Source organism: Carcharodon carcharias, chromosome 14 (assembly GCF_017639515.1).
Source record: "Carcharodon carcharias isolate sCarCar2 chromosome 14, sCarCar2.pri, whole genome shotgun sequence".
In the NCBI taxonomy this organism is placed as follows: Eukaryota; Metazoa; Chordata; class Chondrichthyes; order Lamniformes; family Lamnidae; genus Carcharodon; species Carcharodon carcharias.
The window spans coordinates 23,341,206-23,363,321 of record NC_054480.1 but is presented as its reverse complement, the minus strand read 5'-3'; the positions used below and the strand labels follow the sequence as shown (position 1 = coordinate 23,363,321).

Sequence of the window (22,116 nt, the reverse complement as noted above, 5' to 3'; positions counted from 1 at the left end):
GTATCCCACCTCCCCAGCCACAAATTGGTCGTCACTTCAATGAAAATCCTGATCAATTCCAGATTCACGCCGATGGAGTAGGTTTGCAACCTATCAATGAGACCACCACCTCCCTGAAAATTCAGTCTGGAGTCTCTCTAAGATTTCTCCACCGAAGTTATAGCAGACAACTGGGAGAATCTGCACATGGGGAGGTGGTGGCATTGTGGAATTGCCGCTGGACTAGTGATCCAGAGACCCGGTGTAATGCTCTGGGGTTCGAATCCCACCATGGTGGAATTTGAATTCAATAAAAACCTGATTAAAAGTTTTACGATGACCAAGAAACCATTGCTGATTTGTTGTAAAAACCCACCTGGTTTACTAAGGAAATCTTTCATCCTGGTTTATGTGTGACTCCAGATCCACAGCAATGTGGTTGACCCTTAACTTCCCCCTAAGTTAATAAATGCTGGCCTAGCCAGTGACACCCACATCCAATGAATAAATAAAACAAGTTCAACCCTGTAAAAAAAAAAAAAAATTACAGCGCAGGAAGAGTTCAGGTGGTCTAGCCTGCCTGTGCTGGTACAGAACAGCCGTTATGAACATTTAACTTAATTATCAGCAGATGCCTTAATCTCTAATTGCTGAGTGATCCTTAAATACAGCTGCCTCTTTTGGCATGTCTTGGAAGCAACTCTCCATCAATGTAGTTTAATGTAACAGTAATCTGAGAACATTGGGGCATTTGCAAGCTGGAACTTCACAAGTTTATAATAAAATTATATATTTTGTTAACACTTGCATCCTTATAATACATCCTGCATTCAACGCTGATTTAGGTTTATTTATAGTCATGTGGAAATGACTGTTGAGAATTACCACTCCTGTTAACACACATGATATTGAAGTATCCAGTACCAGATGCTGATGAAAACTGGTTTATTTAATACCTCTTTAAAACTCCATATCTTTGACTTTGTTCAGTTGAGCTTCTACCCAAGTAACCAGAGCACTAAATAAAGTTTTAAAAATGAGCATGAAGGTGAACAGAATATAAACATCCAAGAAGAAGAAAATGGCGAAATATAACTTCCTGAAAACTTTCCCCCTATTCTTTCCGAGAAATTGTTACATATGATCCCCATAGACATGAAGAGGTCTGGAAACAGCTGAGGCCGTAATTTAGAATCATATAGTGATACAGCACAGAAGGAGGTCATTCTGCCCATTGTGTCTGTACCAGTTCTTTGGCAATTCTATCCAATTAATCCAACTTCCCTGTGGTGTCTTCATAGTCCTGTAAATGTTTATCCTTCACTTATTTAACAAATTCTGTCTTTAATTTACTATTGAATCTGCTTTCACAACCCTTTCAGGCAATTAATTTCAAGTCACTGTAGGGGAGGAGGGGGAAGAATTATATTCTCATGTCACTTCTGAAGGTGATTTGCAAAAGAACCAATTTGTGTCCTCTGATTACTGACCATTTTGCTACAGGGAACAGTTTTTCCCTATTTTCTCAAACAGAACTCTGCATGATTTTGAACACCTCTATCAAACTTTGTCATTTTATTCTGCATTAAAGAATCATAGAATGGTTACAGTACAGAAGGAGGCCATTCACCTGTACTTACTGTGCAAGAGTAACTCAGCTAGTCCCACTTCCTCACCATTTCCCCAGAGCATGCAATGTTTTTTTTCTCTTTTGGTGCTTATCCAATTCCCTTTTGAAAGCTATGATTAAATCAGCCTCCACCACATTGGAACAGCAAATTCCAGAACCTAACCATGCACTGTATATAAAAAAAAAACCGTTTTTCCTCATGCCACTCTGTTTTTTGCCAGTCGCCTTACATCAGTGTCCTTTGGTTCTCGATCCTCCCACCAATGGGAACAGTTTCCCCCTGTCCACTCTTGTCCAGACCCCTCGTGATTTTGAATACCTCCATCAAATCTCCTCTCAAATTTCACTTCTCCAAGGAGCACAGCCCCAGCTTCTCCAATCTATCCACATAATTGATGTCTGGCATCCTTGGATTCTCATAAATCTTCTCTGCAATCCCTCTAAAACCTTCATATCCTTCCTGAAGTGCAGTGCCCAGAATTGGACACAATACTCCAGTTGAAATTGAATTATTGTTTTCTAAATGTTCATCATAACTCCTGTTTTTCGTACTCAATGCCACTTTCATAAATTCCAGCATTCTGTGTCGTTTTAACCATTTTCTCAAACCATCTTCAATGATTTGTGCGCAAAAGCCCCCAGCACTCTGTTTCTGCATTTCCTTTAGAGTTGTACTCTTTTTATATTGCTTTTCCTCATTCTTGCTACTAAAATGTATCACCTCACACTTCCCCACATGAACTTCCATCTGCCACATGTCTGCCCTTCCAACCAGCCTGTCTATATTCTCTTGAAGTCTGTCTCTATCCTTCTCAATGTTCAGAATACTTCCAATGTTGTGTCCTCTGCAAAATATGAAATTGTGCCCTGAACACCCAAATCTAGGTCATTAATATAGACCCATGGGGTGCCCTCTAATTGAATTAAAAACCATTTGCCACTGCTCTGTTTCCTATCACTCAGCCAAGTTCTTATCCATGCTGCCACTGTCCCTTTTATTCCATGTACTTCTATTAATAAGGCCAAAGATTTTATATGCTTTTTAAATCTTTCTCTTCAATAATTGGTGAATATGCGCCATCCAATCTCTGTTCCTGCATCTCCTTTAAAATTGAACCACATAGTTCATATTTCCTCGGGTCATTCTTCCCACCAAAATGGATCACTTCATGCTTCACTGTGTTAAATTTAATCTATTATGTCTGTTGTGTTCTGTGCCTACATGCCATTGTAACACAAGGATGCTTGGCAGAGCAAGGGTTTAAGTAGGACTGAAGAATAGCACTACCGTGGTATGATGTATAGAGTCACATGGTAATAGACTCTGGGCAAACAGTCTAAAAAAACACTGAGTAAGCAGCCTACCTGCATGGAGCAGCACCATGCAGGACTGTAACCTTGGATCTGTGAAGAGTTAGACTACCAATAAATGGTTCATGTTTAAACATAGAAGTCTCAAGATCTCCTCATTGAGACATCTAAAGAACCCATAATATGATATACAGTGGCAGCAAACAGCATCATAATACAGCAATGTTTGCCATTTCACCAGTCAATGTCCTCTATTAGAATCTTCCTAGTTTTTTGCTACATTTCTGAGCTTTGTACCATCTACAGACATTGAAAGTATGCCTTGGATTGATGTCTAATACTTGTTTCTTTGTTGTCTGTCTTGCAGTAGTTCCTGTGCATCGTCCAGGTTTCAGAAGCCTTCACAGTCCATAGTGCTGACAGAAGCTGAAATATCCTCTCCTTCAACACTGCTGCACCCTTATCCACCCAGAGCCCTTGGCCGACCACAACAGCCTCCCATTCAACCACCTACCATTGTGGAGACAGCTGACTTGATCTTACTTCGGTCCCCTCAGGTAAATGCACCATCTGTTTATAGCCGCTAGGCTAGCAAGTATTACATAGAAGCAAGAAAATAAGTTTGGAGTTAAACATTCAGACTCTCAAGCTGTACAACATGTTGTCAGAATTCAGTTTGAATGTTGGGACAATTTGGTGATTATTAAGTTTGCATAGAGTAGGTGACACTCCTCGCCATATGATTTAATTTGAATACCCAGCCATAGAATCACAGCACATTGAAGCATAGAGCCATTTTTAAAATCCTATATACATTCAGTATGTTATACACCAATCAGCAGTTGTTGGCTCCAGGCTGTTACTTTGTTGTAATAATGGCTTTTCTTCCTATACTTAGCAATTTAGAGGGATTTTAGCCAGGAAATAAAGCAACAAAACATGCCTCCAATTGAAGAAAAGAAAAGGGAACAGCTTCCATTTATATCGATCATTATGACTCCAGGCTATGCAACTGCATCTAATAAATTATTTTATGATGTAAAAATGTTGTTGATATATCAGTGAACATAGAAATTGCACACAGCCAGATGTCTCACTTAGTTTATGTTCTCTCACCCATTTTTCTCATCTGCTTTCACTTGAATGTGTTGAATCTATGTTGAAATACAAATCAAATAGGTTCCAGTTACCATCTGGTACTGTGCACAAATGGACCATTGCCAAGTAGGGCACTTGATCGTGATCGAACAATCCAAGAGGCTTCACAGCCAAACCTTGTTCTCACTCAATGTCCACACACATGGACTCCCACCTGAGGTTTCTGGAAAGCTTGTCAGGAGCTGGATCCCTGGACAATTTTCCTCTTCCTGACACTGAGCTCAACTGTAGCACTCCTACCATCCTCCCAGTGGAAATAAGCTGACACAGACTGGGAATCAAAACTGGGATTTTCCTGATCTATGCGATGACTCATTGATTGAACTTGCTGAGTGTCAGGGCAGCAGAGAGGAGGAGAAGCCCATTTAAATTTGTGTGCGGATAGATGCACTGTGTGTGATGTGGCACCAAGGTAGACACTCCAGGATCATCCCAGACTTGACGCATGGCATTTGCTTAGTTATCTAATGGGAAATGAACCAGCAGTTGGAATATTTCTAGTGAGATTACTACCCCTGATTAGGAATCAGCCATGGCCCCTTCTCCTGACAGCTAACCAGTGATCTATGCTGCAAATGCATGGACTTCCGTGATGATAGGATCTAGCGCTGCAGCAGTGCTGCTAGGTAGAAATTGCCCGTTAATACCCCAGCCACAATATTTGCAGATGGACGAGGCAGACTTGGAGCAATCAAGAAACCCAGAAACATGGACTTCATTTGATTATTTTTCCCCCCTTGACAACAACCAGCCATGTTGAGAGGCCGGCAGCTCATTAGTTGGGAATGAGTTGCAGCTGGGAATTGGGTGGAGCAGAGTAGCATGAAAGGAGACTGTGGATTGGCTGGGAGATCACAGAGGAAAGGGGGGAGGGGGGACAATGGATTGTGGGAAAAGGCCAATCGTGGCAAATTATTTGGGGGGTCTAATTGGGGAATGGGGAAGCACTCTGTTTCTCTTGGCCCTCAAGCACTGCTACAAAAACACTTAGCTGCTGGGCCCAGCCATTCTCATGTCCTTTCAGCTGCCGAGTTTTGCCAGTCCTGTAAAATCAGGCCTGTGTCAGTAAGATCGAAATGATTGCTGAAATCTGAGGCACGCAGCCTCATTAACATATTTAAATTACTGACCCGGCTCACAAGCAGGTTACTTGCCTGATGTCCAACTTGTCCTGGTTAAACTGGAAGTATGCAAGGTTGGGATCTGACTTCATTTTTTTTTTAAACAATCTAAACACCCCTCTCTAGCCTGGCCTGTGTTGTGTTAAAATCCTTCCTCTCCATGTCTAGCTCCCAATGAGGAACAAACTATTTGGGAGAGGCACTAGTGAGCAGAACCATATCCCAGCAGAATCGAGAAGGGGGGAAATTCAGGGAAGCAGCGAAGGATTGAATTCTTGTGCTCAAATTTTTTTGAAAGCTAGAGAGATAGTATTCTGCTGCATGCTGGCTTGTCTTCTGAAGGATTTTGGGGCATGACACTCGTGAATTATATTTAAAAAAGCAGCTCCAGAAGTATGTAATTTTGTGCTTTTACAGACGGTTGCCACTTTCAGTGGCCGCATTCCAACTTTGGGGCAATACGCCTTTGTGATCCACTTCTATCAACCGGAGCACCCGACCTACCCTGCAGAGGTGCTGATTAATGGAGGACGGATTTGGCAAGGTAATCAGAGTGAACTACAGGCATCAATTGCAGTAACTGTAATGTCTATTTTGTGTACTTAATTTACATTTACTGACAATCTGTAGTTTCACTGGATCAGATCATTGCAGATTCCGTTTTATCGGATTATGTAACATTTATTAAGGCAGGTGATAAGTTGACTGGTGTTTTAATACTCTAATTGATGTCTGAGCTCTCAGCTGAGCTTACATAATGAGGCTTAGCTGAGAGCCAGAAATCCATCAGCCTGAGCCCCAGGGAAAACATTGCTTGACATCTTTGGCTGTCTGATCTTTGCTGTTAATTGCACAGTGTTGATTTACACAAGATAAAGGATTCAAGTGCTTGCAGTTTCTGCTATTGATCGTTGAAGGATTATTAACACTTTTATTGGGCTGTAGTAAAAAGGAGGGTTTTTTAAAGAAATTGAAAAGTTAGCAATTTTTTAAAAGCTTTTATTTTTACACATCCTACAGTCACTATAGGGCTCTTTGGTTCTACAGTGTATATGGGTGAATAGGCATCAAAGTTCCATGCTTTGGCATTTGGGGCAATAGAGGTTGTTTGGAAGGCATACCTTAACATGAGGCATGAGGAGCCGTAGGAGGTAGGTGGGAAGTATACCTTGGCATGGGCATGAGGGGCCAGGAGGGTGGCTATGGGGCATAGGAAGTGTTTTGGGGTGAGGGCTGGAGGGCCTCTCTGTTTTTATTATAACTGGTGCGAAGTTCCACCGTATCCAATTGCCTGCCTCTGCACCAGACAACCCCTGCAACTGCCTCCGAACTTTTTCCTGGGTCAGCTGGCCCAACTCCAGCCCACACCCGGCACCCAACAGTGAAGATCCTATCATGGGCACTTTCTCTCAAGGTGGGCAGACTAAGCTGGGAAATTTTCTGAGTCCCGCTACCTGCCTCGAGGATGAAAATTCAGCCTACAGTTGCTGAAATATTGCATGGAATTCCTTCAAAATTTAGTATCACCTTAAATTAAGAACCAAGGTGGCTATAATGATGGTAGAAAGCCATCAAAATGAAATCACCAGCTGCTTTAAAGGTGGCCCAAGAGGGATGCCAGTGCCAATGGTGCCCAATATTTGGGTCTTATGCACTTGGCAGCAATCCTGACATAAAGGAGATGGATCTGTTTAATTCGGCTGCCACCAAGATTGGTTTCAAAAATTTCCAAAAATACGTTGAGCAGGATGTGTAACTAGAACTGATTAACTGAAACTGCTGAAGGAAACTTGCAATTTGGAAGATCAATCTGTGTTTATCTCCTGCTGACATGCAATGAAGCTGACTTTTCTTTGAATGGTGTTTCTGGACTTGAAGGGTTTTGGCAACAGAACCAGTCAGATACTCATGAGAGTGACTTGGACCATAGAGTTGAAATAGGACATAGATTATACTGTCAATTGTGTAAGCACAAATACAGTGCAATAGCTGATCTGTAGCAACTTATTCCTAACCAATGGCTATTAGTATATTTATATCTAGTTTAGTTGCAAGTGTGAAGTAACTATCGACAATTTTTCTTCAAGCCTGCTATCATATTTCTCAACTCGTTTCTATTCTAGTACACAATCCCTTCCACCCTATTGCACAATAGCCCCATGGTTAGGATACTGGAGTAGCTTACCAAGAGATTGAGAGTTCAAGTCACTCCTTGGCAAGTCCTGAAACTGAATTCAGCAATGCTGTTAATCTGCAGGCTGGCCACAGGAAAGTAACCATGAAAGCTTCCACTTTGTCATGAAAACTCCACCCAGCAAAGGGAGCTCGCCATCCTTAAGCCTACTTCACCTAAACTGCATGTGACTCCATTCTTGCACTGTGTGGTTGACCCTTAAATGCCCTCAGCAATTAAGGAGGGCCAACAAAATTTGCCATTGCAGTGTTGCCTACATCTCAGGAACAAATTAGAAAAAGGATCTAGCTTCGTTCCTTGTACATGTGTCATTGTAAGTTTAACTAACTCAGGTTCAAAGGTTATGTTTCCTTAAAGGACTCTTATGACTTAACCACCATCTTGTGTCTTTTTTTTATTTTCTTCCAGGTCATGTCAATGCTTCCTTCTGTCCTCATGGGTATGGTTGCCGTAGTTCAGTCCTTTCTGAAAATAAGATCGTCCTGGATATAACTGACAATGATGTGTCTATTATCATTCGTGTGCCTGATGGCAAAACTCTGTGGTTGGTAAGTGATGACATTACAGCACAATTAAAAATAAAACCCAGGGCATTCTGGGTAGGAATGTATGAACAGCCGGTTCTTGTAAAATCATCCTTTTTCCAAAGTGCACAGGAAATAGTTCTAAGTGTTAAAACTAAATTCTCGCAAAGAACATTGCCCTGTTGGCCAAGAGTTTGAGAGTTCAAGTCTCGCAGCTGTGTGCCTGTGGAATCGAAACTTCTCTGAGACGGAGTTCAGTCAGGATGTTTCTGAGGGGAGGAATCACTGACATCTGATCCCACTATAATTGCATATCCCATTGGCTGATTTTTGCTGGTTGCTTAAGTTCCTGTGAAGGAAGGGCAAGGATAACTAGAGCCCAAAAAAACAAATGAGGCCTGAAAATCTATCAGCCACAATCCTGGAAGTTACACTGGGATTGTGCCTGTTAGTCCCTTCCACTGCAAGACTTGCGTGAGGTTAGCGGGTATCCCTGTCAACAGTGGCAACTGTTGGCTTCATGCTGCTCACAAAACTGGTGCCCTGTTGCCATCCAGAGATTGACTGTTCACCCAGCAAAAAGCTCTGTGCTTTTCCCTCCCACTAAATCCCTTCCCCCTCGCCACCAAACAGGTTGTTCTGTTCCTTGGAGAGGGGGGGGTCTCAGCTGCTTTTCTGGTCTGGATCCCCCACCACGACCCCTCAGTAGAGCCCTCCTGGAGGTCACTGTGTTTCATCTGACTCGACATCCTGGCCTTACGACTCTTATCGGGTCCCGTAAGTGCAATGAAAGCACGAACACCCACTGTAGAGAGTCACTTGTATCTTTTCCCCTACATCTTGGCTTTGTAAAGGTTGAGTGGAGCCTTGATCCCTTATAAGGCCCAGCGGTAAACCTTAGATTAAATTTCAGCATTTCTCGGTTCTGTCCTCTTTCCGAGTCATTTCACTGGAGTTATGGTGAGAATCTGTCAGAACAGTTGAAGAAATTCAGCCCCGTGATAATTACTTTTGGTGCCTGAAATTCTTCATTCTGCTGAGCACAAAATTGAAGAACCATTACAAAGCTTACAATTCGAACATATGAATTAGGAGCAGGACTAGGCCGTTTGGCTGCTCAAACCTGCTCCGCCATTTGATTAGATCATGGCTTATATGATTGCGGCCCTATACCCTTTGACTCCCTTGTCAATCAAGAATCTGTCTGACTCAGCCTTAAAAATATTCAATGACCCTACCTCCATTACTCAGACTAATGCCCCTCTGAGAAAAAAAAAATCTTCTCATCTCAGTCTTAAATGGGAAACTCCTTGGGCAGAATCTTGCCCTTGGATGGCAGGCGGGCCCCACCAGCTTGGCAACAGTTGGGCAGCTGACCCCCGCCACTGAAACGAGGCCTGCTGCCATTTTAAGTGGGCGGGCCAATTAAGGCCCTCCCAGCAGCATCCCCGACGGGAAGCGCTATGTGCTTCCTGTGCGGGGAGGAGGGAATCCACAACTGTCAAAGTGCGCTCTTTCGTGCATGCGTGTGAAAAAGCACACTGCTCCCTGGTTCAAAGTCCTGTCTCAGGGAGATTACTGACAGTGGTAAAAACTTTAAAAATAGAAACATTAAAACATTATTAACATGTCCCCCTCATGTGACAATGTGACACGAGATGGGACATGTTAACAAAGAACATACCCTTTATTTTTTTCGTACAAAACGGACATGAAGCTTCATCCCGCCAGTGGATGAAGCTTCATGAATAATCAGAAGCCCGCTGGGGTTCCTAGCCTGCCCGCCAGCCTTAAGATTGGCTGGGCAGGTCTTTAAGTACTTTGGCCATTGACAGGTCGGCGGGTGGACAGCTGATTTCGCTATCCGCCCGCATTCCTAAAAATTTAAATGGCCCGGGATGATGTCGGGGGTTCCTCCTGATGTCATCCTGTGTCGTTTTCCCCTCGCGACATGGCCCCGCCCCCAAATCGCCGAGGGGAAAATCCTGGCCCTTATTTTTTTTTTTTAACTGTGTCACCTAGTTCTAGTCTCTCCAATAAGTGGAAACTTCTTTTCAGGAACCACCCTGTCAAGTCCCCTCAGGATCTTTATTTGTTTCAATCAAGTCACCTCTCACCGCCCAATAGATGCAGGCCCAACTTGTCTAACCTTTTCTCATAAGACAACCATTTTGTCCAACGAGTCTGAGTGAAAATTCCCTGGATTACTTCTAATACAGTTATGTTCTTTCTTAAATAAGGAGACCAAAACTGTACACAGTAGGTTATATGTGGTCTCATCAATACCCTGTACAACTGTGGCAAAACATGCCTACTTTTATGTTCCATTCCCTTTACAATAAATGACAACATTCCATTTGCCTTCCTGATCACTTGCTGTGATCCAGTTATTTAACCCAGTAAATGCTGAATTCACTTGGTTCTTTTCCAACTTGTAAACCTTTGTCCTTTCCAGGACTACTTTTTGATAGTGCCAGAGGCCAGCTACAATTCAAACTACCTTGTTGAAGAACCTTTAGACAAGTCTTATGATTTCATCAGTACCTGTGGAGGAAATAGTTTCTATATCAAGTAAGTTCTTGCTTCAAAAATGATTACATTTCATGGAGAAGCAGCATTTGCACCTCCAAGGCTCCTCCTGATCCTTTATGTTGTCCTTCAATAATTTATTTTTATGTAACAGAATAAACAATCTGAATAAGCTGTATTTAGATTAAGTCCTGCTTCACCTTGGCAGAATCAGTGCAGTCTCACTTCTGCGGCTGGAAGATTGGCCCATGACTTGAGCATGTATTCTGGGCAAGTATAAGAAGGGTCTGGTGTATTATTAGGAATGCTGAAGAAGAGCAGAGTGTTTCTCCCAACGCCCTGGTCAACATCCCTCCCAAATTAAATACATATCAAGTTAATCTCATCCTCTCTCACAAAACTCTTATCAAAGAGCCACACAAACATAATAGGTCTGACCACCTTCTATGCTATGTGCTATCAGGTTTAGACAAGGTGCATGATAAACTAGGGCAAAGCATGGTTTCATCAAGGGGATGTCATGCCTGACAAATCTGTTAGAATTCTCTGAAGAGGTAACAAGTAGGTTAGACAAAGGAGAGCCAATGGGTGTTATCTACTTGGACTTCCAGAAGACCTTTGACAAGGTGTCGCACAGGAGGCTGCTCAGTAAGATAAGAGCTCATGGTGTTAGAGGCAAGGTACTAGTATGGATAGAAGATTGTCTGGCAGGAGGCAGAGAGTGGGGATAAGGGGTTCCTTCTCAGGATGGCAGCCGTAGTGGAGTTCTGCAAGGGTCAGTGTTGGGACCACAACTTTTCACTTTATACATTAATGATCTAGGTGAAGGAACTGAGGGCATCCTGGCTAAGTTGGCAGATGATACAAAGATAGGTGGAGGGACAGGTAGTATTGAGGAAGCTGGGAGGCTGCAGAAGTATTTGGACAGGTTAGGAGAATGGGCAAAGAAGTGGCAGATGGAATACAATGTGGGGAAGTGTGAGGTCATGCACTTTGGTAAGAAGAATAAAGGCATAGACTATTTTCTAAATGGGGAGAGAATTCAGAAATCTGGAGTGCAAGGGACTTGGGAGTCATAGTTCAGGATTCTCTTAAGGTTAACTTGCAGGTTGAGTCGGTGGTTAGGAAGGCAAATGCAATGTTGGCATTTATTTCAAGAGGACTAGAATATAAAAGCAGGGATGGGCTGCCGAGGCTTTATAAGGCTCTGGTCAGACTACATTTAGAATATTATGAGCAATTTTGGGCCCCGTATCTCAGGAAGGATGTACTGGCCCTGGAGAGGGTCCAGAGGAGGTTCACGAGAACGATCCCAGGAATGAAAGGCTTAACATATGAGGAACATTTGAGGACTCTGGTTCTTTACTCGATGGAGTTTAGAAGGATGAGGGAGGATCTGATTGAAACTTACAGAATACTGAAAGGCCTGGATAGAGTGGACGTGGGGAAGATGTTTCCATTAGTAGGAGAGACTAGGACCCGAGCACACAGCCTCAGAGTAAAGGGAAGACCTTTTAGAACAGAGATGAGGAGAAACTTCTTTAGCCAGAGAGTGGTGAATCTATGGAATTCATTGCCACAGAAGGCTGTGGAGGACAGGTCATTGAGTGTATTTAAGACCAAGATTGATAGGTTCTTGACTGGTAAGGGGATCAAAGGTTACGGGGAGAAGGCGAGAGAATGGAATTGAGAAACTTATCAGCCATGATTGAATGGCGGAGCAGACTCAATGGGCCGAATGGCCTAATTTCTGCTCCTATGTCTTATGGTCTTATGAGGAAAAGCTGTTCCCATTAGCCAATGATACAAGGACTCGGGGACACAAATTTCAAGGTTTTGGGCAAGAGGTGCATGGAGATGTATGAAAAACTTTTTTACACAGTGAGTGGTAATGAGTTGGTACTCAGCGCTGAAAGGAGTGGTGGAAGCAGAGATGATCAATGATTTCAAAAGGAAATTGGATGGGCATTTGAGGGAAGTAACTTGCAGGGGAATGGGACTGACTGGATTGCTCTACAGAGAACCAATTTGGTCTCAATGGGCTGATTGGCCTCCTTAAGTGCCTGAGCGACTCTGACTTTGGTGGTTCATACTGATTTTGGGATCTTACTGTGTAAAAAGTGAGTGCCTGTGTAACAACAGTCATGGCACTTCAGACAAGCTTCCTGCACGTGAGGCACTTAGTGATGTTACCAACATGTATCATAAGAAGTTGTATAAACGCCTTTCAATTCCTGCCACAAAAATTTCATACCCTCCCTGTGGGCAACATTCCCAGTTGCCCAGTGAGGCCAAAACAAACCCTGTGCAACATCAGTTTTGTGCCTGAGCTGCACTTCAAACCTGACATGCTGTCCGTCACCAAGACAGCTTCCGTCTCTGCAACATTGCCTGACATTTTCATCTATCTCGTCCTTGCTACTCCTGACACACTAATTCATACTCTTATCCGAAAATTCAAGCTTGCAACGTCCCCCTGCTAACCTCTCAAACTTTCCCCATGGTATAAACAAGTTGTCCAAAACTCTGCCACCCATATCTTTTCAACAGCAAGTCTCACTCACCCAGCACATCTTTTCACTGATTTCCACTAGTTCCTGATATGCTGATGAACCAAATTCAAAAGAGAGAATTATCATCTAACAACTTGCTATATGGCCTTGTTTCACATCACCTCCACAAACCGATGTCACTACCCATGTTCTTCAGTTTTCTGTTTCTAAGCTCCTCTCTTTCCCAGCACTTCAGGCCAGCATTTATTGTCCATCCCTAATTGCCCCTTGAGAAGGTGGTGATGAGCTGCCATCTTGAATGCAAATGCTAGGCCATTTCAGAAGGTAGTTAAGAATCAATCACATTGCTGTCTGCAGTCACATATAGGCCGCCAGACCCAATAAGGATGGCAGATTTCCTTCCCTAAAGGACATTAGTGAAGGAGCTACAACAATTAGGGAGCTTCATGGTCACCGTGACTAATGCTAGATTTTTATTCCAGATTTAGTTAATTAACCAAAGTTAAATTCCCCATGGTGGGATTTGAACACATGCCTCTGGGCTATTAGTCCAGGCATCTGGATTACTGGTCCAGTTCCATCACCACTCTGCTATCATATTGGGCAGTGTTCTTCGATTGCTGGCACGATTCTTAATCATCTTGACCCCATCCTCTGAATTTTCCTCTCTAACCTCTTCAACTTGCAACTTCACCCTTTCATCTATCTATCTCCTCTGTTTTCCATCATCCTCCCTTCTGGATCCTGCACTGCTCAGTCCATCTCTCTTCTAAGTTCTGTGTCACTCAGTCCATTGCTTTCCTGCGTGAAACCCTAGAGGGATGTTTTGCCTTCAAGGCTTTGTTGCTGCAGCTTAAGAAGTTAAATAACATTGATGTTTCATCCAAAATATGTCATTTGTTTCCTCACAATCAGTTTGGAAATGTATTAAAATTTGAGGCTTACAAAAGAGTTGAATTTTGAGTTTGATGCAGAGAAGAAAGTTTATTTATAATATTCCTAGCTGCCTTCAAACTGGTGAGCTTCAGCTAAGAATGTAAAGAGTTTTTGCTTTGTTTGTAAATATCTGAATTTCTTGTAGCCCCACTACAGCCTCAAAATTCTGCAAAGGCTCTGTGGTGTCCCTCTCTGCATTCTACAATAACGGTGCCCTGCCTTGCATGTGCCACGAAGTGGGTGCTACGAGCACATCCTGTGACCCCTTTGGAGGCCAGTGCAATTGTCGACCCAACGTGATAGGCCGTGACTGCTCCCGTTGTGCTACTGGCTACTATGGATTCCCTAACTGCAGACGTAAGGGCCCGTTTTTTAAAATTTAAGTTAAACCAGTGCCAGGGATGTTCAGAACTGATGGCTGAAACAATTGTTTCTACAATTTTAACATCTATGGGGTATGTTATCATTAGGGAAAATGGGAGGAAAATGTATCTAAGACATGTTTAAGTAACTTTTCTGCACTTAAAGGTCCATCCTGATATTTTTTGAGCGTTATGTGAAGGAGCTCTGGGATGTAGTGTTCCACATGGTGAATTCTTGATCTCAACTGGCCTGCTTTCTAGCAAACAGGCAGGAAAGAACCTAATCTGCCCCGCCGCCCCACCACCACCACCACCACCACCACCACCGCCGCCCCCCCCCCCCCCCAACCCCCCACACACACCAGGTTGTTCTCCTCCAAAAATGCTGACATGTATTAGAATACATAGGCCAGCAGCCCTCTAGCATCTCATGCTAATATTGACTGAGGACATAGGAATTAGGAGCAGGAACAGGCCATTCAACACTTCAAGCCTACTCCACCATTCAATATAATCATGCTGATCTATCTCAATTCCACCTTCCCACATTTTCTCCATATCCCTTAATCCCTTAGTATCCAAAAATGAATCAACCTCTACCTGGAATATACTCAATGACTGAGCATCCACAGCTGTCTGGGGTAGAGAATTCCAAAGATCCATAACCCTTTGAGTAAAGAAATTTCTCCTCATCTCAGCCCTAAATGGCTAACCACTTATTCTGAGACTGTGACACTTAGTTCTAGCCTCCCCAGTAAGGGGAAAACAATTCTCCCAGCTTCTACACTATCAAGCCCCTTAAGAATTCTATATGTTTCAAAGAGATCTCTCATTCTTCTACATTTCAGAGAATATAGGCAAAAATCTACTCCATCTCTCCTCATAGGACAAGCCCCTAGGAATTCATCTGGTGAACCTTCGTTACACTCCCTCTTAGGCTAGTATATCCTTCCTTGGGTTAGGGGGCCAAGTCTGTATGCAGTATTCCAGATGTGGTCTCGCCAAGGTCCTACACAATTGCAATAAAACGTCTTTGCATATGTGATCCATAGCAAGTCTGATATAGAATGTCTGCGGCCTTTTCTCAATCCCCTGATGTAACGTTGGCAGAAGATAGCTAGAGCCCCTGAGAAACACAGAAAATTTGGAGAACCATTTTGCCGGAATTTTACATGTCACCTTCCATGGGCTCTATGGTAAGGGAAGGGTGATAGAAGCAGATTCAATCTAACAAAGGAGAACTAGAAATATACCTGAAGAGAAAAATTTGTAGGATTGTGGGGACTGAGCCATGGAGTGGGACAAATTGAATAGCTCTTTCAAAGGACCTGCATAGTGACAGTGGGCTCCTTTTGTGCTTTACAATTCTATGTCAGGATTGGTCCTTCCCTCACCTGTCAAGTATATAGATTTACTCTCATTGCTAGAAGCTTGACTATGGTAATTCACCCTCCTCCCCTGCTGTGTAAGAGAGGGGAACCAAAAGAGGAGTAGAGGCAAAAGATGATATTTAAACAACTGAAGGGTGAATGTAAGATTATGATGTAACAGTGTGACAATCTCTCTACTTGGAAATGTAACCATCTTAAAATTTGGAACAAAGCCCCTGATTCTATTTCTTATTTTTCCAGCTTGTAACTGTGGCAGACGTTTGTGTGAAGAGGTCACAGGTCAGTGCATATGTCCGCCACGAACCATTCAACCAGAGTGCATTGTCTGTGAGCCACAGACATTTGGATGCCACCCACTGGTTGGATGTGAACAATGCAACTGCTCACACTCAGGAATTCAAGATAGGACCAGGCCTGGATGCAACACTGAGAGCGGACAATGCAGGTGAGGTGGTTGGTTGTGAGCCTGCCACAGTGCTGCCGGCTGATATGATTGATACACTATCCCACGATGCCTTACAACAGCAGGAATGTAGCAGTTTGAAGCCAAATTCCTGGGCAACTTCATTATCGTCATGGTTTTGTCTATAAGACCCGACTAATCTACTCTGTTGATCAGATATTATCAGATGCCAGCTCAATCATGGTATAATGCTATCTGGCAGCAAGGTATGTGAGAAGGAGTCAGAGTCGAGGAGTGATGTCTCAGACAAGTTTTGTTATAAATTTTATACTACCTGGAGCAGATACACAAGCCATTCTGTTGTCTATACTTTTTAAAATCAGTTTCATGATGAAAGGAAAGGACAGGTCACCTCTCCCAGGAGTGTGGGTGAGGGCGCACAAAGATATCCTCATAATAAAGGACTGTGCAAATTCAACTCTTTGCATTTTTAAGGGCGCTTCTTTACTGGTGTCAGCTGGATATCTGTGGTGTTAGTTCACAAAGTGTGCATCTAGAATAGTTACCACAACCTCAGTATTCACCTGCCCGATTCTGGTCACTTGAACCCTGGGCCTTAGCCAGCGGTTGGATTTCATAAATCCGGTAAGTTTATACTGAAGTTTCCAGTGGCTATGTGAGGCCCTAGTATCGGGAGCTTTGGATGCAGGCATCTCACTCACACCAATATTAAAGGATTGTAAAAAAAAGTTGTTCATGTCAGAGTTAGTGTCAAGGTGCTTGAAGCATTCAGTATCTGTTATGCTTTGGAATTGTTCTTTTATGTACCGGCGTGGCTTTCCGTATCTGGTTGCAGGGAGATAGCATCAGGTCAATGGAATTTGTAAAGTCAACACAAGAGTTGTGGAAATCCATTTACCCCCATCCATGCTTCAGATTGTGCTTGATGGAGTAATGATAGTCAGTGAAGCAGCGGCCCCTTTGTGTGGCTTTAGTGTAACTGATTTACACAGGAGTAAAATCAGGAGTTGCTGGAAGCTCCATCAGCATCTAAGCAGAGAAAAGACATCTTATCATTTCAGCCAGTGAATTTTTATTGTGGGGTTGCTACTTGGGCACAGAGCATTGCCCAGACCGAGTATTGAGTGGAAGTCAGGTAATGAGGATTGCATGTCCTTAACAAAGCCCACCCAATCTTCCTTCTACAGGTCAAACATCCTTTATCAGAGAACCAAACACATCCAGAAATGGAGTATTTTTTTGAGTGTCTATGCAGTAAATTTGTATGTTAATACAGCAATGTAATATGATATTACAGGTATAATAAGTGTTATCAGTTAAGAAGTAGAGTGTGAGAGAGTTGGCAGATGGTGAACCAACTTAGTATTTATAGACTATAGCTAGCTCAGGCTTAGGCTATTGTAATGTAAGTGGGCCTAGGCCTGCTGTCTATACAATAAATCCAAAGACCGAAAATATCTGAATACTGAAACACACTCGGCCCCAAGGATTTTGGATAAAGGATACTCTACCTGCATTCATTTAAATGGATAGTTGTGCTCTCTTATAGATGTGTAATTCTCAATTTTTGCCCTTGATGAGCTTTGCCAGAGCTTGTTATCCAGGCAGTAAAGAGAAGAACCTGCCCCATGGTCTCTTTCCAAAATATTAACGTGTCTTTTCCTTTTTCAGATGCTGGCTCAGCTGCTATACATTGCTGGCATTTTCTTAGTTCACTTTAGACACAGTTAGAATCATGTGTCATTGTACCTGAGAGTTTGAAACCAAATGTTGATCCTAAGGGAGAAGAGAACAGGATAACTGAATTAGGAATTAAGGCATAATTCATCACCAAACGTATAATACAGAATATTGCCATCGGCGTGAGTGGGGCGGGCCTGACATGCTGACGCATGATGATTTTGGGCGTGCGTCCCGACATGCACCATTTAGATATTTCTTTCGGCACACTGGAGGTGGCTGCGCGCCCTCTGAACTGTCAGCAGCCCATTAAGGCCATTAAAAAAGCAATTAAAGTTGTTTGCAATGCTGCCCGTCCAACCTTAAGGTTGGCGAAGAGCCCAAGCTGCCTTCGAGGCTTTCAGGAAACTTCACCCACGAGCGGGATGAGGTTTCCTAAAGCTTTTATTAATTAAGTGAAAAAAAATTTTCCTAAATATAAAAACATATCCCGGCTCATGTGACACTGTCACATGAGGGAACAAGTTTAAATAATTTTGTGCTTTATTTTTCACAAAATATTTTTTATCAACTTAATCTCCCTGAGGCAGCTCCATGCCTCAGGGAGATCTCTGCGCTCTTCCATGCAAGCCCCGACTCTCCCTCCTCCCCCCGCCCGCACAGGTAGGGCTGAGCGCTACCTGCCATGCGTCATGCTGGGCGGGCCTTAATTGGCCCATTCACGTAAAATGGCGGCGCGCAGCCAATCGCGGACAGCAATCGGCTCCACATCTGCCCCCGCCCAGCCCATCCGACATAGGTAAGTTTCTGGCCATAGAGTTTATGATGATCAAAAAGTTGTCGATAGTGTGACAAATAGATGACAACAGGACACATCTTTATAGTCAGGAAGTACATGCAGATGTAAAGTTTTTAGTATACTATAGATTTCCACTATTTGCAACTTTTAAAATGAAAATCTCATTTGTGCAGGATTGTCTGAGTCAATAATGCAGCAGGAATAACTAGTGAGTATTTAGCTGCACTGTGGTTATGTCTCAGCATGAGCCAGTATTACCTGTGCATATACAGATGCACTGAGTTGAGTTTAGAATCTGTTGATAAATTAACAGCGCAGAATATTATTTACAGACCAGTCAGCCAGAGATTAGGCAGTCAATATATTTCTATTGGTCGGGATTATTTTTTTCACCATATTCCAGGAATTTGGTTGCTACAGACAGCTCCTTTCTACATGTTTATGGATAAATACCTGTTTTAATACAATAACCTGTTCTTTTTATTGTATTTGAATGATGCTTTATCATTCAGCATCATCACTTGGCAACAAGTGTTAGTGAATATCAGGGCAGAGTTCCTCCAGTATCGCTGCCTGTTTGTTATTTCACTAAGGTGTAGCAGGACACTGAATCTGATAACTTTTCTCTTAAAAATCAAAAGCTGCTGACTTGGAATGCTTTTGCCATTTTGCTACAAAGTTCAAATACATTAAATTTCCAGCTTTGTTTGCAATGCTGCTAATAGCCAAAAAAATCTGCCCCACCCCACATAAATACACACACACACACACCTCTAACTATCTATATATACACACACACACACACACACACACACACACACACGCACACACACCTCTATCTATCTGTACACACACACACACCCCTCTATATATATACACCCCCCCCCCCGTTCCCAGTAACCTACCAGGGGGAAATGACTGATCTCAGTTAATAGAAGATGCTGCTTTTTCTTCCTGTGCCAACTTGGGAGAATATTCTATGTATTAAAGAGATGTTAAATACACTGAACCCAGATTCCCAACAGAGTCACACTCAAAGGAAACATGATTTTTTATTTTAAATTCATTCACAGGACGTGGATGCTGCAGGCGGGGACATATTTATTGTCCATCCTGAATTGCCCTTAATAAGGGAGCAGTGAGCCCCCTTATTGAACACATGAGAGGGACTTACTGGGGCATTTCAGAGTGCATTTAAGAGTCAGATACACTGTTGAGTCAGAGGTTGCAAATAGGCCAGACCAGGTAAGTAGTTTTCGTTCCTAAAGTACATCAATAAACCAGCTGTGCTTTAAGGACAATCCAATATAACATAGTCACCATTACTGATGCTAACTTTTTTATTCTAGACTTATTTAATTAATTGAATTTGAATTGCCCAAGGGGCATGATGAGATTTGACCTCATGTCTCTAGATCTTTAGTCCAAACCTCTGGTTTACTAGCCCAATAACATAACAGCATCCCCACCAGGGCACCAATGCTCTGGATTCTTGAACCAAATCTCTGACTCTTGCTCCCTTTGAATGGGGCTCTGTCTGAGAGTGTGGCATTCACTCTGTTATTTGCAGCTCTAAAAGTTGGGTCCTGGCTGACAGCATTGTGATGGGCCAAATCTTCTGGGTCCTTGTTAATGCCTAACCTGATTCTTTGTTTAGATGCAAACCTAATGTAACTGGACGTCGGTGTGATCGCTGTGCCCCTGGATACTACCACTACCCCGACTGTATGCCATGTGACTGTAATGGGGCTGGAACACAAGCCAGCATCTGTGACTCTGTCACTGGGCAATGTCATTGCAAGGTCAGTCCTATCAAAGCAGAGCAACTTGAGGTAAACACACAACTTTACAATGGATAACCTGGAATGCAAAGTGACCGTTTTAAAACTCCCGATCAGGTTATGGTGCGCTTTCAAACATCTTTAAACTTGTTTCATAGAAATACTGATAATTTTAATGAATTAACTACTTTCTTAAGTAGGCTGGAGTGGCATCAAAACTAAAAAATAAATTAAACCTGCCTATTGGACTTTTCACATAGACTGTACAGATACTAAATCGGCACTGGAGCTATCATGGCTGGGGCTGCAGACAGGGTTGGACTTCTGCCGGCTGCAAAATTAAAGACACTTTTCTAATTGAGCGCTCCCTAGAGCAGAATTTCAATAGGCGAGAGCACTTATCAAATTTAGACACAGAGGTCATCACAAGTCCTCATGGATGGAAAACCACGTCCACCCTGAGTCTGATTTGCTGGCCCCCTCCACCCTGAGTTCCCCTCAACAATCTGTACAGGAATTACTGAATATACACTCGATCATATATTCCGACAGATCTGATGGCCTCGCTGGGGAAAACCCAACACTTTGGGGGATCCAAACCATTAGCAGAGGTAGTTGACTAATTTTGTTTCAGCACGCAATGGTTAATCGTTTATAAATTGTCAGATTCGCAAGCTTCTCCAGGTTAGTTCCCCTTGAAGGTGCAATCACTGCTGACTATTTAAAACAATAATATGTAACAAAGTGCGGGGTTGCAGAGAGGGGAAACGTGTAACTGTTTAACTAAGGATACCGAAGATATGTTTGGTCTTGAGTTTTGTTTAAAACTGATAATGTCACTTCATCTAATTTCATGTGGAGGTGGTGATACAGTTTCTATCAGGCACATGTAACAAACAATAGAGGGATTGAAACCATAAGTCATTATGAATGTGGAAGCATACAACCATATCAAGCAAGAAAAGGCCCACCAGTCCTGATTTGTCCAAGGTGTCCCACAGAACAGCAATACTTTATCACAGTATATAGACTCCCCACCCCACTCAAAAGCCATGTAATCATCTAGGGGACCACTCTTGTCTGATTAATGTTACAGGTATCATTAACTAAAAGGTAGGACAAGATGTGCACTCGTATCTTTACCTTTGCTGAATTTCTGCATTCAGGAAAATGTGGAAGGCCCACAGTGTGACACCTGCCGCCTGGGAACATTCTACTTGGATCCAGCCAATCCAAAAGGTTGTACCAGCTGCTTCTGCTTTGGGGCTACCGATCGCTGCCAAATCTCTGATAAGAGAAGAACCGCGGTGAGTTGCACATAGATTCTCCTCAGAAAGCTCCACTGTTCACTGAGTTCATGTTTTATAGGTTAGTCCTTTTGCACTGTCATGTTACGATAAATGAAAATGGAAAAATGATAGAAATTAAATAAAAATCAGACTTTAGGCAAAGACCTTCACCAGAAGAGATATGGATAGATTTTCTGATTTAGTGCTTACATTTCAGGATGGCCTAAGAACTCACATGTGAAGCTCTCTGGTGGGTATGCCCTATCCCTATATCTTTTAACTTTCCGACCCTGACTGACCCTCTGACTTATTTGGAGTCATAAATTGTTAAGGCACAAAAGGAGACCATTTGGCCCTTTGTGCCTGTGCCAGCTCTTTGGCTTTGGATCTATTAATCCCATTTCCCTGCTCTTTCCCCATAGTCCTGTCTTTTTCTTTCCCTTCAATAATTTATCCAGTTCTTGCTTGAGTGGTACTATTGAATTTTCTTCCACC

At 42.8% G+C, this 22,116-nt stretch overlaps 1 protein-coding gene across 1 annotated transcript in view; it reads left to right on the top strand.

Moving 5' to 3' along the window:
- lama5 (laminin, alpha 5) overlaps nt 1–22,116 on the top strand; it is a 262,194-nt gene that overhangs the window by 171,156 nt on the left and 68,922 nt on the right. The window contains exons 30-37 of the mRNA XM_041204512.1: nt 3,288–3,477; nt 5,617–5,743; nt 7,802–7,941; nt 10,373–10,488; nt 14,041–14,252; nt 15,889–16,093; nt 20,209–20,353; nt 21,499–21,639. Coding sequence (XP_041060446.1) covers nt 3,288–3,477; nt 5,617–5,743; nt 7,802–7,941; nt 10,373–10,488; nt 14,041–14,252; nt 15,889–16,093; nt 20,209–20,353; nt 21,499–21,639 — 1,276 coding nt within the window. The remainder of the gene's footprint in view (nt 1–3,287; nt 3,478–5,616; nt 5,744–7,801; nt 7,942–10,372; nt 10,489–14,040; nt 14,253–15,888; nt 16,094–20,208; nt 20,354–21,498; nt 21,640–22,116) is intronic.